The following is a 14,996-nucleotide window of genomic DNA, read 5'->3' on the forward strand; positions in this document are numbered from 1 at the left end:
GTGTTCACGTTCCATCACCAGTATCTGTGCTTCCAGATCCTGGATCTCAGCCTGGACTTTTTTCCTTTCTTCCGCCAGTCTACACTGTGCCCTGTCTCGGAGTACCACTTTAAGAGCCTCCCACAGGACTACCCGCGAGTCCACCGAGTCTGTTTTCTGCCAGGTATACCTTCACGTCCGCTCTCAGTCCCTTCAGGGTCGTCGTGTTTTGCAAGTCCCATGCCGATAATCGGAGTGTCGTGGGCCCCTCCCCCTCTTCCTACCCACCTCTAGTATTAATGGGGAGTGGTCGGACACACCACGGGCACAATACTCCGCTGTATCAGATACCTGCAATGTCTGTCTCGCCATGAAAATGTAATCCAGGCGAGAGTATACTTTGTGCACTCCGGAGAAGAAGGAATATGCCTTTACATCTGGATGGAGCCATCTTCATACATCAATCAGGCCAAGCGCATTCATAGATTTAGCTAGCGGTGTCACGTGCCTTGGTCCGTCGCGGTCACCTGTTCTATCCACCAAGGGGTTCATCACGTCATTAAAGTCTACCCCAAGGACTTGGATCGTGTCTGAAGTATTAGGGATAATATCAGAGACTCCCTTTAGTGTACCTGCCTGAAGTTTAGGTGGGGCATAGGCTGAGATAAACGTGTATTCCCTCCTACCCCAATGGCCGAGTACTCCTACATATGTGCCCTGCTTGTCTGTCCACACTTGCGGTACTCTCATAGGTGGATGTTTCTTAATTAAGATTGCCACTCCTCTGGATCCCGAGGTAAACCCTGCATGAGCCAGGACTCTATATTGTCCCCTTGCCAAGAAGGCACATTTAGTGGAGGAGTACTACATCTTCCCCAGATCTTTTCACATAGTTGTTGACTAGTCCCCGTTTGATTTTACATCCCAGGCCGTTTACGGTCCAGGTTAGTACTTTAAAGCCCTCCCTGGGTATGATGTATTTTTCTGGGTTACCCACGGGCATGTCTTTGGATTGAGATCTGATGGCACTTCGTGCCCCTTGGCGTGAGTCGGTGTGTAGTGCTCGTGTGTGCTCGATAAGACATGATAGAGAACAACCCTCCCTCCCCCTGCCCCCAATTCTCCGCACCCCCGTGAACGTGGACCACTCCCCCTCCACCCCCTGTCCCCTTCCATTCCCTCAACTCCCTTCAACTGGAAACAACTGTAACTTCCCCCCCCCCTGCCCCCTTCAGTCTCATCTTCCGTATAACCAAGACTGTTGGCGGAGAGGGTCTGTCGCCCTCCCTCTGGCCCCCCCCTACTTAACCTACAATTGTAATATGCGTTGCGGGTACGTGTTCCTTCCCCACCCTGTTAACCTATCATGTCTGTGGACATAAGAAAAATAAACAGCAAACAGTAGGTAAAAGGGGTGTGTATAACTTGCGTGCCCCTCCATCGATAAGCTGCTTCTGAGGTGCCAGCCCGATCCCCTCTCAGGAATGTGAGTCTTGTGTCCCATTGCCCAGTTCTGCCGCCATGTCGGGCGTCTCTTGTTCCAATTCGCGAATGGCAGTCACCAAGGGATGTAAGGAGGGGTCCTCTTCTTCCTCCCCTTCCGATGTCCGGCCTCCTGAGTTGTCTTCCCCTTCTGAGCGACCATGATTGGCCAGGCAGCTGAACCTACACCCCGTCACCGCACTCCCTGTTAAGGACGCCGAATTTCGTTGTCGTCGTCCCGCTGTGTTAGGTCCCGGATATGGCGTCGTCTGCATGCGCTTTCTTGTTCGTGGTTTCTTGATTCTTTGGGTCTTTGGGGGACTGCGTCAAAGCCTGGCTGCTGCCAATTCGTCCCGGATCCTGTTCCCTTCGGCCGCTGCCCCTTGGAGCACAGGTCTCTCCTCAAGCCATTGCCATGCCTCTTCCGGGCGGTTAAAGAAGTGTGTTTTACCGTTGTGTATCACTTTCAGTTTCGCTGGGAAGAGCAACATATATGTAATGTGGAGATCTCGCAACTTCGCAACTGTACCTCCTGGCTGTAGTCTGGAAACATCATAATGTTCGTATTCTCCAGGCGTATCTCTCCCAACTTTCTGGCCTCCCGGAGTATTAAATCTCTGTCAGCAAAATTAAGGAATCGTGCAATGACCGGCCTCAGCCTTGCTCCCTCCGGTGGTTTCGCCAGGAGCGCCCTGTGCGCCGTTCAATTATAAAACAGTTTGAAAATTGAGCCAAGCGAGCAGGAAGGCCGCAATGTTCACCCCTTCGATTCCTTCTCTAAAACCTACGAAGCGCAGGTTATTGCGTCGTGCCCTGTTTTCCGCGTCATATACCTTCCAGAGCAGCTGCCGGTGTGATGCCTGGAGTTCCGCCATATCTTTCCAGAGAGTGGTTAGAGAGTCCTCCGCCTCGCTGATCCGTGTCTCCGTCACCCTCTCTGTCAGATTCCGAAAGTCCTGTCTTAGAAGCAGCACCTCTGAGCCTACCTCTCCAATCTTGACCTCCAAGGCTGCTCTTGAGTCCTGAATGTCCGAGCGTGACACTTGTATAGCACTCATAAGCCAATCAGTGTCCGAGCGTGTGCCTGTGACCGTCTGAGGTACCTCTTTCTGTAGACGGGCCGTGGCATAATTATCCAGAGTCTCCTGGCGTGAAGATTTTGCGATCGGGTCTTTCTTCCCCATCTCGGTCTCTTCTGCGCTCTCTCCCCTTCAGACGGCCCTCTCTCTCACTTCTTTGCGCCCGTTTGCTGTCCGTGAGGAGGACAAAGGCAGAAGGAAGGGCTCGTAGCGAAATCCCTCGGGGGCCCCTGATATGGCTCTAGTGCATTGCGTGACCCTGCTATGCTTTCGCTGGGCAGCACTGCCCGTCTTCTGTGCTGCTTCTTCGTGGTCTCGCTCTCTCCTCACACTGGTTGCTCCTGCGCTTCAAGGACCTCGGGAGTACCGATGTTGCAGGGGGGCTCGGAGCGCAACACGCCTCACTCTCCAGGCTGGGCTCTCTGCAACCCTTGTGCCCCGTCCCGCCGCAGCCTTCCCTGGCGATGTCTGTGCCTGCAGACCTGCGTATTATCCTGCCTCAGCCCCTTTCAGGTGGCACCTCATAGGTCGGGGCTCAGGGCTGTGCTGCGAGGGTCCGGACCTGCTCACTGGGCCTTCCAAGTGGTAGCTTCTGTTTCTGTCCCCACTCTCCGGTACTGTAACGGCGCAGCTCCAGGCCTGGGTGTGCTGTCTTTCTCATATATAGCGCTAGCCTCTGTGCACTCTTTTGCCTCTCGTAGCCCAGGCCGGTCTGCCGGGTTAGCGCGCTTCCCCCTTCGCGTTGTCGTACTAGGTCCCTTGTGCCTCAGCTCCCAAGTAGCTTTTCCCCCCTTCTGAGCAGGCCCTGCCATGGTGCGTTCAGGCTTACCAGCTACTGCAGGCCTCCGAAACTCGTCCACATGGGCGTTCTGCCCGCTGTGTGCGCGCTGGCCTCTCAGTTAGTTTCCCCAGGCCTGGGGCACTTCCGCTTCACTTTCTGCCTCGGGCCCGGGCGCTCTCTGGGTCCCGCCCATTCCGGCCAAGTAATATTCTCAGCGGGCTTCTGCAGCGAGATTAGAGTTGGTCCCAGCGGTGCTCCACGCTCCCCAGGTGTGTCCACCCTCCGGCACTCACTTGTGTGGGATCTTGGGCCCTGTGTGTTAACTTGCGCGGCCCTTTGCAATGCCGTCGTGCGCCATCTTGGTGCAGTCGCCTCGTGCAGCTTCCTTTCTGTCCGCCGGATTCCTCCATTCACGTTGCTTGTCGCATCAGTTTTCGGGTCCCTGCGGGCTCCGGGACCTTCACAAACCCACCTCCTTCTTTTTTGGGGGCTCGGGACTGTAGTTTACGTCGGATCTATTAGCAGCTTGCCGGGAGCTTTCACGGAGCACGTCCTAGCAATGTTGTTGGCCACGCCCCCTCAAACCATATACCTTCTTGGTGTTTATTCCAATCCATCTGTATCATAAAAGGGAGAATTATCTTGCAATAGTAAAGGGCACTGAGCAGAGTCCTGAGCGCCCAATAGCAGTGTGACAATCATATACACCGGTAATATTAAAAATTCTGTTAATTCTAATCCCATATTGTATTTCGCCTTGCATCTGTAAATATTAATGAATGGAGCGTCCAAATGCTGTGAAATAAAAGTATTATGTGAAGACATCTAACTCACTTGCTGGGCGTTGCCCTGTGATCAACCATTCACACTTATCATTCTTACATACTGAACAGTACATACATAAAGAAACCCTAGTTAGTGCTCCAGAGGTCCCAAGGTCATGAGGTAAACCTGTAGTCACACTCTGTATATAAAGAGGGAGGAAAATTAGTCATTAAGTATATTCAAGCATGATCCTACAATGAGGATTTACCCAGCTGTACCGTACTCACTCCATCATGGTCTTGCCTGTTTCAGTCGCCTAATTATGCACCACCCGTACATTAAATGTTGAAGCTTGCTTGCCGAGCTTTTAAATGCTGTGCCTCCGACTAGCTTAAGGTAGCATTCACACGTTGCCCCGGTCCCGCTAAGGATGCTGGGTGCGGATAAGCTAGACCATGCACCCAGGGCAAGATGGCCGGCGTCAATGGAACCACTTCCTGGTTCCATCTCGATGAGGAGATCAACCTCAACGACAGTTGTGAGAAAGAACCTTGGGTACTATTTAATATTGTGGGAACATTTCTTGATACAAAAATAGTCAAATATTTAATGGAATTGGTGAATCATTATAAAAACTGATTTAGGTCTTTGAAAAAAGGTTGTTGATATGATCTGATTATGATCCAGGGAATGATCGAAAATATTGTCTGATTTTCATAGGGGAACTGGTAAAAAAGAATACACAAGCTCACCTCTCAATTGTGATACTATATCAAAAAATGTACTGTGTGTGTACAGTGTTTTTCAAACAGCGTATATGTGATAAACACATATATGAAAAGTATATCTGTTTAAAAACACAATACAGGAGAAATAGTGGAAAAATGAACAGAAAGGGGAACAAAAAATTAAAAATAAATATGAATGAAGGGATTTCGGTGACCTAAACAAGTCAGACGAGATGGGGCCACATATAAAATCCATGTTTCAGAGGAGGCAAAAGACATCCTTGTAATCTTTCAAGTAAGTGTTAGTTCTTGTACAATGAGTCTAAGGAAAGCTTCTGCAAATTTCGATAGGGGTTTTAAACTGAACCAATGCCCGAAACAATGGGGCAAAATTGTTTTGAAAGTCTGACAAACAGCTCATGATCTGGATTAATGAACCAAAATGTATTTCTGATGGGAGTAGGAAGTCTTGGTGAGGCAGATATGTGTAATTTTGTTTCTGTCACATATGCTATGCATTCCTTTACTCCCACTCAAGTGTCGCCTCAAGTCAAGTAGTCTTTTGCAGATGAGTGTAGTTATTAAATGTCAAGTGAGTATCCTGTTTGTGCTCCTCTTCAACAGTTTGTTAACTTATTCAACAAAATTGAAGACCAGAGAGACGAATCTCCTTCATCCTGGAGACTGGGGCTGCGAAAAACTGGAAGCCACAATGCACTTAGTGAGGTCACCACCTCCAGGGAGGCCCTGAAAGAGAGAAGTTCGCCCATTTATCGCTCTGCGTCGAGTCCTCGCATTTCATCTTTCTTGGATGGCAAAGATAAGGTGAGAGGGAAAAAATATGCATCCACATTCCCCAGACAGATCATAAGTCACTACCTGGGGTTGGTAAAACACAACAATGGCTGGAAGTATATGCAGTTCATACTTTGTAAAATGTACATTTGAGTGGGGCAATGATGGATATCCAGAATTGTGTGGGTTTACTCTGTTCCGAAGCTGATTTGTTTTTCATCACTAGAAGAGTATTGTTTAGGAAATAATTTATTTAAAAAATAGTCAAAGGTGATATTTTGGGTCCAGACATCACAGTTTTAAAAGTATCATAATCAGAGAATGAAGTGAACAGCAGAAAAACGTAATCTGCTCTTAGTAAAAATGTGTATTTGCTGTAAAGTTTCACTACTTTACAAAGATGAATTGTCACCTGCCTCCACACATACAGTTAAAATCAAATGGAAAAGTGAAAGTGGCCTCATGGCACATCCAGCTTTCCCATGAGGAGACACTGATGGGAGCAGCTCTTACTGATAGTGGTCCTGTGTGGCTCTGTGCATAGTTTGATACACACCTCCAAGAAGGACTTAAGTATGTTTTGTGCTCAGAAGCAGTTGTGGGTAGCAAGGTCATTTATTTTACATTCCAGTAGATTGAGGCTGGGATTGGGTGCAGTGAGTAATTATTGCTAAAGAACACATTTTTAATTCTCAGCAGGGAAGTCCAGAAATTATTTAGCTATTTTGTTGCATTAATCTGTTGCAATACATGGTATTTCCTTTCTTATATATCATATATTGTCCATTGATTCTCACAACCTGTTCAATTCTGTAAGTGTATATTTACAGCAAAGCAGTCCACGACTAGGCTTACTGGCCCCAATTTGATGACATCCCATCAGTCTTTCAAACCCAGATGATTTTGTATTTTTCTCATTAGTCCACCCACAGAAACAACAGAAAACACATTTGAGGAATATCCTGATCATGATAAATTGGGTAAACGGGTCTCTCTATGGAACACAATTGTCAGTTATTATCTTCATGTATTACAACATCGTTCTACCCCGCACTCTAAATATTACATAACTCCAAATATGGAACCCTGATAAGTTGGGTTCACAAAAACAAATATCCAATGTATCACAGGCACACGACAGAGAGACCTTTGTACAACAAACTTTCTTTTCTTTATTTTGTGGAGGTATTTTTAAAACATTACAATTTCGATCAAGACTGTGTATACCCCTATTTCCTGGCAGATACAAATGAGAAGATATTATACAAGAATCATAATACTACACGGTCTTGCTGGTGTGCATGAGAACAGCCGACACGTGTTTCGTCACATCCAATGACTTCCTCAAGGCTGTAAAGATAATGACAGAAATCCATATGTGCTAACATCACCACATTTGCACAAACAATACCAAACCCATATCCTGCAAGTGGTTTATTTTAGAAATAAAATAAGATAGAAAAAGAAGACGAAGATCCCAAAAGAATACTTAGTGAGTGATATGGAAACAAGTGTGCGTTACTCCCTTGATCAGAATTGTTAACATTTTGTTCAGAAGGCAGAAAAGTAAAAAATAAAAAAATAAAAAATACAATAAAAGAAAAGAAAAAAGGAAGACAAAAGTACTGTGAAAACACAGACCCAGAACCGAATAAATGAAAAAGCAACATATAAGACAAAACTTAGCAATTGTATGTGACACCCAGTATAAAATGCATTCCTTGTGGAAAATGTTCCAATAACTGACCTCTCTAAGATTGATTTATTAGTCGTAAATATGGCCGACCCTGCTTCTTCATTAACTGTGCAGGACGCGATTGTAACGTCAGAATCCAACAGTGTTCTAAAAACTCATCATAATGCAAAAATGTTCATAAGCTCTCCAAGTACTGAAGTTTTTTAAGATTAAACTTCCATAGAGCATACAGCCACCGTCTGGTATGTACTTACTTCTATGCATTGCCCATAGCATTTACACTCTTAGACAGACATACAAGTTCAAGAGATCAGGCTCAGTTGCAGTCCCCGATAAGTTTGTTGTAGATCTCTAATTGACAAAGAAAACAAGCATTGAAAATGCAATAGGTCTCGCCTTTGATTAAGTTAAAGCCATTTGCTTTGTTAATGGAATTCTATAGCAAAGCAAATGGCTTTACCTTAATAAAAGGCGAGACCTATTTCATTTTCATTGCTTGTTTTTGGTATACTCACATCTTCATCTGCCTAGACATTGAGAGTTTCCACATTGAACAAAGAAGGTGTCTGGGCCTTATCAGATCTGTTTGCAAAAACTAGGAATGCCCTTCCCTTTGAATTCTTCTCTTTCTGAAAACACTCAAAAACGGACTTTATAACATTTAGACCTGTTAGTCAGCCTGACTTGTAAACAATTTCATATTCCAGGACAACCTCTCGGATATTTGTGAGCTTTCCAAATCTCAAATAAAATGAATCTAGAGGCCTAATGTTTTGGCACAAAATCAAAAACTAGCTAGAGGCTAATAAAAACAAGTTACAGTGTACAATATACTGAACAATATCCTCAAATTTCCTAAAACGTTTGTGAAATTATTTTTGAAGAGTGTAGGAGAGATCAAATGTTTCGCATCCTTTGGATCAAACGTAAAATTATTTTTATAGAAGGGCAAAAGCAAAGAATGTCATACCTCCGTCAGATGGGTCAACATGTTGGGGAGTTTAACTTGATATGAGTGAAGGAAAGGTCTGTCATTTGCTGGTTAGGTGCTAGGCAGACAAGACACCATATTGGAATTTTTGTGCATTTTTAAAGCCCTGTTTAGAGACCGCACGGTACATGGGAGGTAGCCCTGCACATGGGCTGACCTGCATTCAGATTACCTGACACTCACACACTGCCTCACGGGCACTGTGGCAAGCCTGGAGCCTTCAGTCAGGCCTACACATCAGCAACCAAACCAGCAGATGATCGTTGGCATCTCAGCACACAGGCAGTCTTGTGCACCAGCAATTCAATGCACAGGCATCCCTGTGCACGGCCCTCCCAGTTCTGGCCCACGTAAAGCCCTGCATGGGCGTATCTAAGGTCGTCTTTGTGTATGAATGAATATCCGCAGGTCTGGTATTCTTTGAGAATGAGTGTGTGTAGGTCTCTCACACATGCCAACCTCTGGGACACCTAGGAGTGAGAATCTGATATTTTTTTTAAGAACTAAGTGAGATAAAGTTAGTGTTGCTAGTAACTTGCATTGGCATGGTTTATCATCATTTTAGCATAAAACATAATTTTACCTTAAACTAAAAAGAAGTAGTCTGCCTAACACTACTGTCGAAAGGGTGGAGTATTGGCTGTTGGTTGCCCGTGTGTCTTGCGTTTTTGTTACATACCAAGATTCTCATAAATGTACATACTGAAATCAGTTTTGAATGGACCTGCAGTGGTGCAGCCTCGCCAGGGATTCATTACTGGAGTACTATGGGGTACTTTACATTGATGGGGTGTAGAATTACAAGCGTGCTGCTTATGATACACCGACAGAGGCATGTGTAGGTCTTACTGGAATAGAAGGGGTCCAAGTACTAAAAGCAGCTGGGTTAGTGTGGGTCAGTATTCACAGCATTTTCTGCTGAAAGTAAAAACAGACAATGCCCAGGAATCATGTTCGAGAGAATTGAAGGGAATTAGCACAGTAGTCACTCTCTCCAAAGTCTGGTGTAGCCATGATACTACGTACTCGGTTTGGGGTGTCATGACTTTGTGGGTCTACTTGACAGCTGTGTGTCCCTGGAGCAGAAGAGGACAGTGCTGATGGAGCACTGTTATGTTAGGTTAGTTTTGTAAGGCGCACAGCTACCCAACAAGGGTTTCCCAGCGCCAGCCTGAAGAAACAGAAGCAGCAGAGATAAAAAATGACTGATTAAACAAGCAAGTTTTTAAAAGCTTACGAAAGTTCGCATATAATGTTTCACTGCGAAGTGCTGTTGTAGGCAGCTAACCGGCCGACAAAGGGACACAAATCTGCTTCTTTCTCCGGGGCAAAGGGAACATCCAAAGGGTAAAATATAATTATGCCTGGTGCTCTAAAATTCATTTCACATGGGATCCTCTCACTAACATTACATTCCAACCTGAAAAGAGGTGAGTTATCTGGGTGACAAGAGGACAGATGTGGGAAGATGACCAGGCCACATCTCAGCAGCACAAAGACAGCAGAGAGATAAGTGGAAAAGTACAGGACAGGGGTATACCCAGGACCACTGGAATTGTGGCATGAGAAGGTTAAATTATGTGGCAGTGTTGACTAAAGTATGTGGCAAAGAAGGCAAATTACGCAGCATGTTTTCTGATAGTTTTATCTTCATTATTGTGTCATTTTAATTGGTTATAGGTTGCATCTCATTAGTACCAGTTTAACAAAACATAGCTATAAGCAACAGAAAGGTGACCAGTCAGCCTTTGCAAAGGGCCTTTCACTGCACAGCAATATGTGCCTCTGCATTCCAGTAAAGTTTTAAAAGTTTGTGGTAGAAACTATTCTTTTTATTGAAATCTGCAAATTATGCAGCAGATGATGGATTGTGGAGCAAATGCAAAGGACCAATAATCATGCGCAAAACGCCGCGGCCGCAAAATCGCATAATTTCAGTGCCTTTGGTTTTGCCTAAATGTCATATAAAGAGGTCCAGAGGAGAGAGCCAGAGTTCTTTATGTAAGAGGCGCAGAAAACAGGCAGGTGAATGGTTGAAGTAAGGGGAGCGTGCAAAAGGAATATGGTTTGGGAACAAAAAAATTAGAGGATAAAATTATAATTTGAAACACTCATGAAAGTCGCCCTATGTCTTTCACAAAATTGGCTGTAGAGGCCCCACCAAATTACTTTTACACCCAGTCTTCAAAAAATAAAACGACCGTGTTCCTGCCTAAATCCGAAGTGCTGGTATGTATGGTCTATGTACAGGAGTACCCGTATGACTGGTAGTCAGTCTGTTGTTTTCTGTGAGTGTGCCGGTCCATGTGTGTGCACATATGTTTGTCTGCAGATGTTGCTCTGTGTACATGTGTGATCTATGTCAATGTGTGAACGTCTTTATGCCTCTATGCATATGTATATACACAACTCAAGCCTTTAAATTTTGCCACTGCTGATTCTACTTAAAGCGCAAACGGAGGGCAGAGCAGTAGAGGAGATTCTTGGGGTGCACAGGACAGTGTGAGAAATAGGGTATCGTCAGTATTATACATAATAACGAGGATGCCTTTCTCCTGCCGTACTGTAGGTACATAGCACATGGAGCAGGGAGAAGCAGCTGACCTGAGGAACGGAGAGACCAGAATTCGAATCCATTATTTTGTATTTAGACCCAAAAATGTGTGATCCTGGGCACATTACTCATTTGATCTCTGCCTGGGTTATTTTTTATTAAAAGTGGGACATTTAAAATTGTGCTGAACATCGGCATCACATATTATTTAGAAACCAGCACATGGGGGGTTAGTTCCAGCTGCTTTGCAAGGAAAACACAATGCTTTCACCTGTGGCCTGTTAATGGTTTTAGGATTAATCAGTACAGTTGAAACGCATCCCTGAAGACCGAATCCCGCTCGCACGCGAACTACAATGCACAGCACGAAGCTGCTAGGCTGTCTGCATACACATCAACGGGTGTCATGTTACCCACTTTAGTCACGTTGCAGCTATAGAGGTACATTTGATCGCAGGTCCGATGAAAGTGTATCATGTAAATAATACCTTTCACAGCATAAAGAAATACAAGGGATGAGTTGTGAATTCCGAAAGATAGTGCACAATGCTTGTACAGCCCTTGGCCCTGCTCCCGCTGGCACACTTACACCAGACACTACTGGGGAACAACATGTAAGGATAACGAGTACAGGCAAGTCCAGGGTGCTGCAATGCACGGACTGTATCACGGCAGAGTACGGAAAGCCTGTTTGGACATTTATGCGGAAAACAAATAAGCTACAAATCCCACAGTATACACACTATGGTCAGACAATTGTTAAACGGCCCACTGAAAATTGGGTTGTCCTGGCTACAAGATGAATACAACAGCTTTCCTGCGATAAAACACTCGTCTCGTTTTCAGCATCTTAGGCGGGGGTGTCCCCGCATGCAGTACTGCTCGAGTTGAGCTGGGGCTTCGTGTGAAATTATTCACAAGCACCAGGACAGCAGTTCGAGGTGGCAGAGCTGACTGCCAGCTGCCCCCACAAACAATTCGAGGAGGCATGCAAGAAGAGGCTGAAGAGCAGAGAGGCAATGAAAGGTTAAGAGGCTGCACCACAACACTGATGAACGAGGACCGCTGAGCCTTAACTCCAGCTGATGCTAAGCTCACCCGAGCTGCGGTCAGCGCCGTCCCGTCCTACCACGGGCTCCTCTGCCCATAGCACAGAGCGGAGGCGGCTGTGCCTGCCCCATGCTGATACTGCTGCCGCCGCCGCTGCTTCTTCTTAACATAACTCCTGTGCGATCACATCTGAAGTTTCGACGCAAGTTTCCCACTCATTAGGTGCCTTCAGCTTCCTTCCTGGATTTGACGTCCTCCCTGCTGCCATCCCACTCCGACATGGCCTGAGGGGGCAGCATTAATTGCTCTGTATTTTTGAGCCGGCTCCAGCTGTTTTCACGGTTTGTTTTCTCGGACAGCTGCTACCGCGGGCAGGAGAGGAAGAAGCAGGGAGCAAGTGAGGCCGGGTAGAGGAGGGTGCCTGAGAGCAGCCTGGAGAGCTCACGGGACCAAGCGTGGTCCCGAAAGTGAAAGTGGACTGCACTGCAGCCGGATCTCTTGTCTTTATGGGGTCATGTGTTTTAACACATGGCGCCATAAAGATAAGAAATCGCATATAACAGAAGGAAAGCAGGTGAACCAGTCCAAGTGGGCCGGCACAAAAAGCTAAAGGGAGGCAACATAGATAGCCCATTTCCAATGGCTGGCCACCGTTTAGCATAAACGGTGACGCCAGCCAATGGAAATAAGGGACGGGGCTTAAAGCCCTTCTCTTGAAGTACTCATTAGCAATAAATCTCGCCAAGCGAGCTGCGCATGTGCGCAGCAGTGCTAGGCGAGACACATAAACGGTTGAAACCATCTGTCCCATCTCATGTCTGGCCACTGTAATTACAGATAACCCCATCCTTTGTTTCTATGGTAATAGCCCCATCAGACTTACTAAAAGAATCAGATCGCGAGGTACGGTATATTTAACAATCATCCAGAGCGTAATAGTTGCTGGAATCCAGATGTAATTTCAAGGGTGTATTGGTAGCAGTAAAATAATCCTATTTCCTATATTTGTGTACCAGGGAATCCGTATATCCCTGTAGGTTGGACAGTAAAGACAACGTTACTGACTAAATCCTCCTTAGTACCGAGTTCTAGTATCTAGGCAAATATTATTTCCAGGGTAAACTTGCTCCAAACTTTGTTGGCAGAATCTTAACAGTGTTGTACAATGCCGGACTGGGCGATAGTAGACCCCGGTAGAATTTGGACTCAAAAGAAGAGAGCGAAATGGCAAAACATTTTGCGTATCTATAAACATGTATATAACGTAATTTAATTTACCCGCTACCCTCTAATCGCGAAATAAGTCATTAAGAAACTAAAATAGTTTTTGAATATCGACTTGAGATTCCGTGCCTCTATTGAATCCCCTTATTTGCATTTCGCGACCCTTGTTAGAATGCTGTTTTGTTTAGATGTTTAAGCCAAAAATTGGTCCCACAAGGAGACCAAACATATCAGACGCCATAAAGGAGCTCTGGTAGAGTGCGCACCATGTATGTTACGAATCAACAGTCTAGCCCGCACTCACTTCACATTTGTTCAAGCCGTCAGTAACAGTGAGCTTCCAATTCTATAGTCATTCACAGAGGATCAGACCGTATTTAAAGCGGGTTGCAGGGCCGGAAACCGGGAACATTATAGAAAGAGAAACATGGACTTATTTCTTACCAGGACGGATCTCAGTACTGAAACTCCATGGCGGCTGTAGGAAGGTGGATATCGGACTACGGTTACCCCCAATTTTTTTGCCTAGTGTTTAGCTGGTTTTCAACCTAGTTGGCCTGGGGCCCTTCTATTCAGAACCCCAGACTAATTGCTCTCTCTGTAAAATGGACTCCATGTACCTTAGGTACATACCTAATTGGATGCTGGGTCACCTTGTCAGCTCCTGTACAGTGTACCTTAGGTACCCAGGGCCTAGGTGTACCCAGGGCCTACCAGGGGCTGCAGCAAGTATTATGCCACCCCTGGCTGGCCCATCCAAAACTGACACAACTGGCTGTTAACACAGCTGGGGCAAGGTGGTGTAATCACCCTTTGCTTTAGATATAGTATACCTATATCTAACCCTAAAATGGACACATATATTCCTATCAGTCACTCCTATGGCAGGCCTTATCAATCATGAAGGCAGAGTGCTTGTAATTATGTGAGATGGTGCTCTGGCATGAGCTAAGCCCGTCTGCAGCTTGCGGAACCAAGTCCTAATAGCTGTTCCATGATAACGCTATACCATTTACTCTTAAGTGCATTATAATCCTCGCGGTTAAATGCTAACTTTGGTATAGCATTATCAATTCTGGCGACGGGGGTAGCATTCCACCCTTCTAGAGGGACACGACATGTATGTAACTGTGAACCCCGGTTAAAGTTAACTCGAGCCTGGGCATCACAAAATGGATGCTGCCACCACAGACACAAGTCTGACCTCCTGCTGCTGGGAGTCCTTCCAGCGAGGGAGGCCTGGACAAAGGGTTTCTTGCTTTGGGAGGTGCTAGCACCACCCCAGACAGGATTTTGTGTATTGAGGTAGGGAGGCCTGAAAGGAATGAGACATGCCTGGGGCACACAAGGTGCCCTGTGCATACACCGGTTCAAACCAGTTGCTGGGGCACTTCAGCCCCAGCTCTGGCGCGTAACCGGACAAAGGATAGGGGGTGTAACCACCCACCTTCCTGGTCCCACCCATGGGAGGGACCTAGTCACTAGTGCAGCCCCCTTTAGGAGAATAAAGGTAGGAGCTGGTCCCATTCCAAATTAGATTAATCCTGAACTACTCTACAAGAAGAAACTCTGGACTTCGACGTTCTGCTCCACAGAAGACTGAAGAAATCTTCCTTGTGGGCAAGGAGTGTCCACCCTGCAACTGCAGGCACCATCAAGTGTCCAGCGGCTTCACTTTGTCGTCTTCCCTCAAGGATCCAGACTTCAGAGCCCGACGAGACCCGGATTCCCAGACCTCTCCGACCTCAACTCACATCTGCAGCACAGCTGAGACCCGTGGGTGCGACGAGACACGTGGGACCGGCCATTTTGAATGAAACTGCACTTCGCTTCCAGCACGACTCCCGAGGTAAACTCGACCGAGGTAAACTC

The 14,996-nt window shown here is 46.2% G+C and overlaps 1 protein-coding gene across 5 annotated transcripts in view; it reads left to right on the top strand.

Annotated features, from left to right (window-relative positions):
* Window positions 1-14,996, top strand: part of PPP1R12B (protein phosphatase 1 regulatory subunit 12B) — a 916,156-nt gene that overhangs the window by 285,819 nt on the left and 615,341 nt on the right. For all 5 annotated transcript variants that reach the window (XR_013594883.1, XM_078644174.1, XM_078644172.1 and 2 more), the window contains exon 10: window positions 5,439-5,639. Coding sequence is in view for 4 of the 5 variants with exons in the window: in XM_078644174.1 (XP_078500300.1) it covers window positions 5,439-5,639 (201 nt within the window). In the remaining variant the exon portion in view is untranslated. The remainder of the gene's footprint in view (window positions 1-5,438; window positions 5,640-14,996) is intronic.

This window comes from Lissotriton helveticus, chromosome 5_1 (genome assembly GCF_964261635.1).
Source record: "Lissotriton helveticus chromosome 5_1, aLisHel1.1, whole genome shotgun sequence".
NCBI lineage: Eukaryota > Metazoa > Chordata > Amphibia > Caudata > Salamandridae > Lissotriton > Lissotriton helveticus.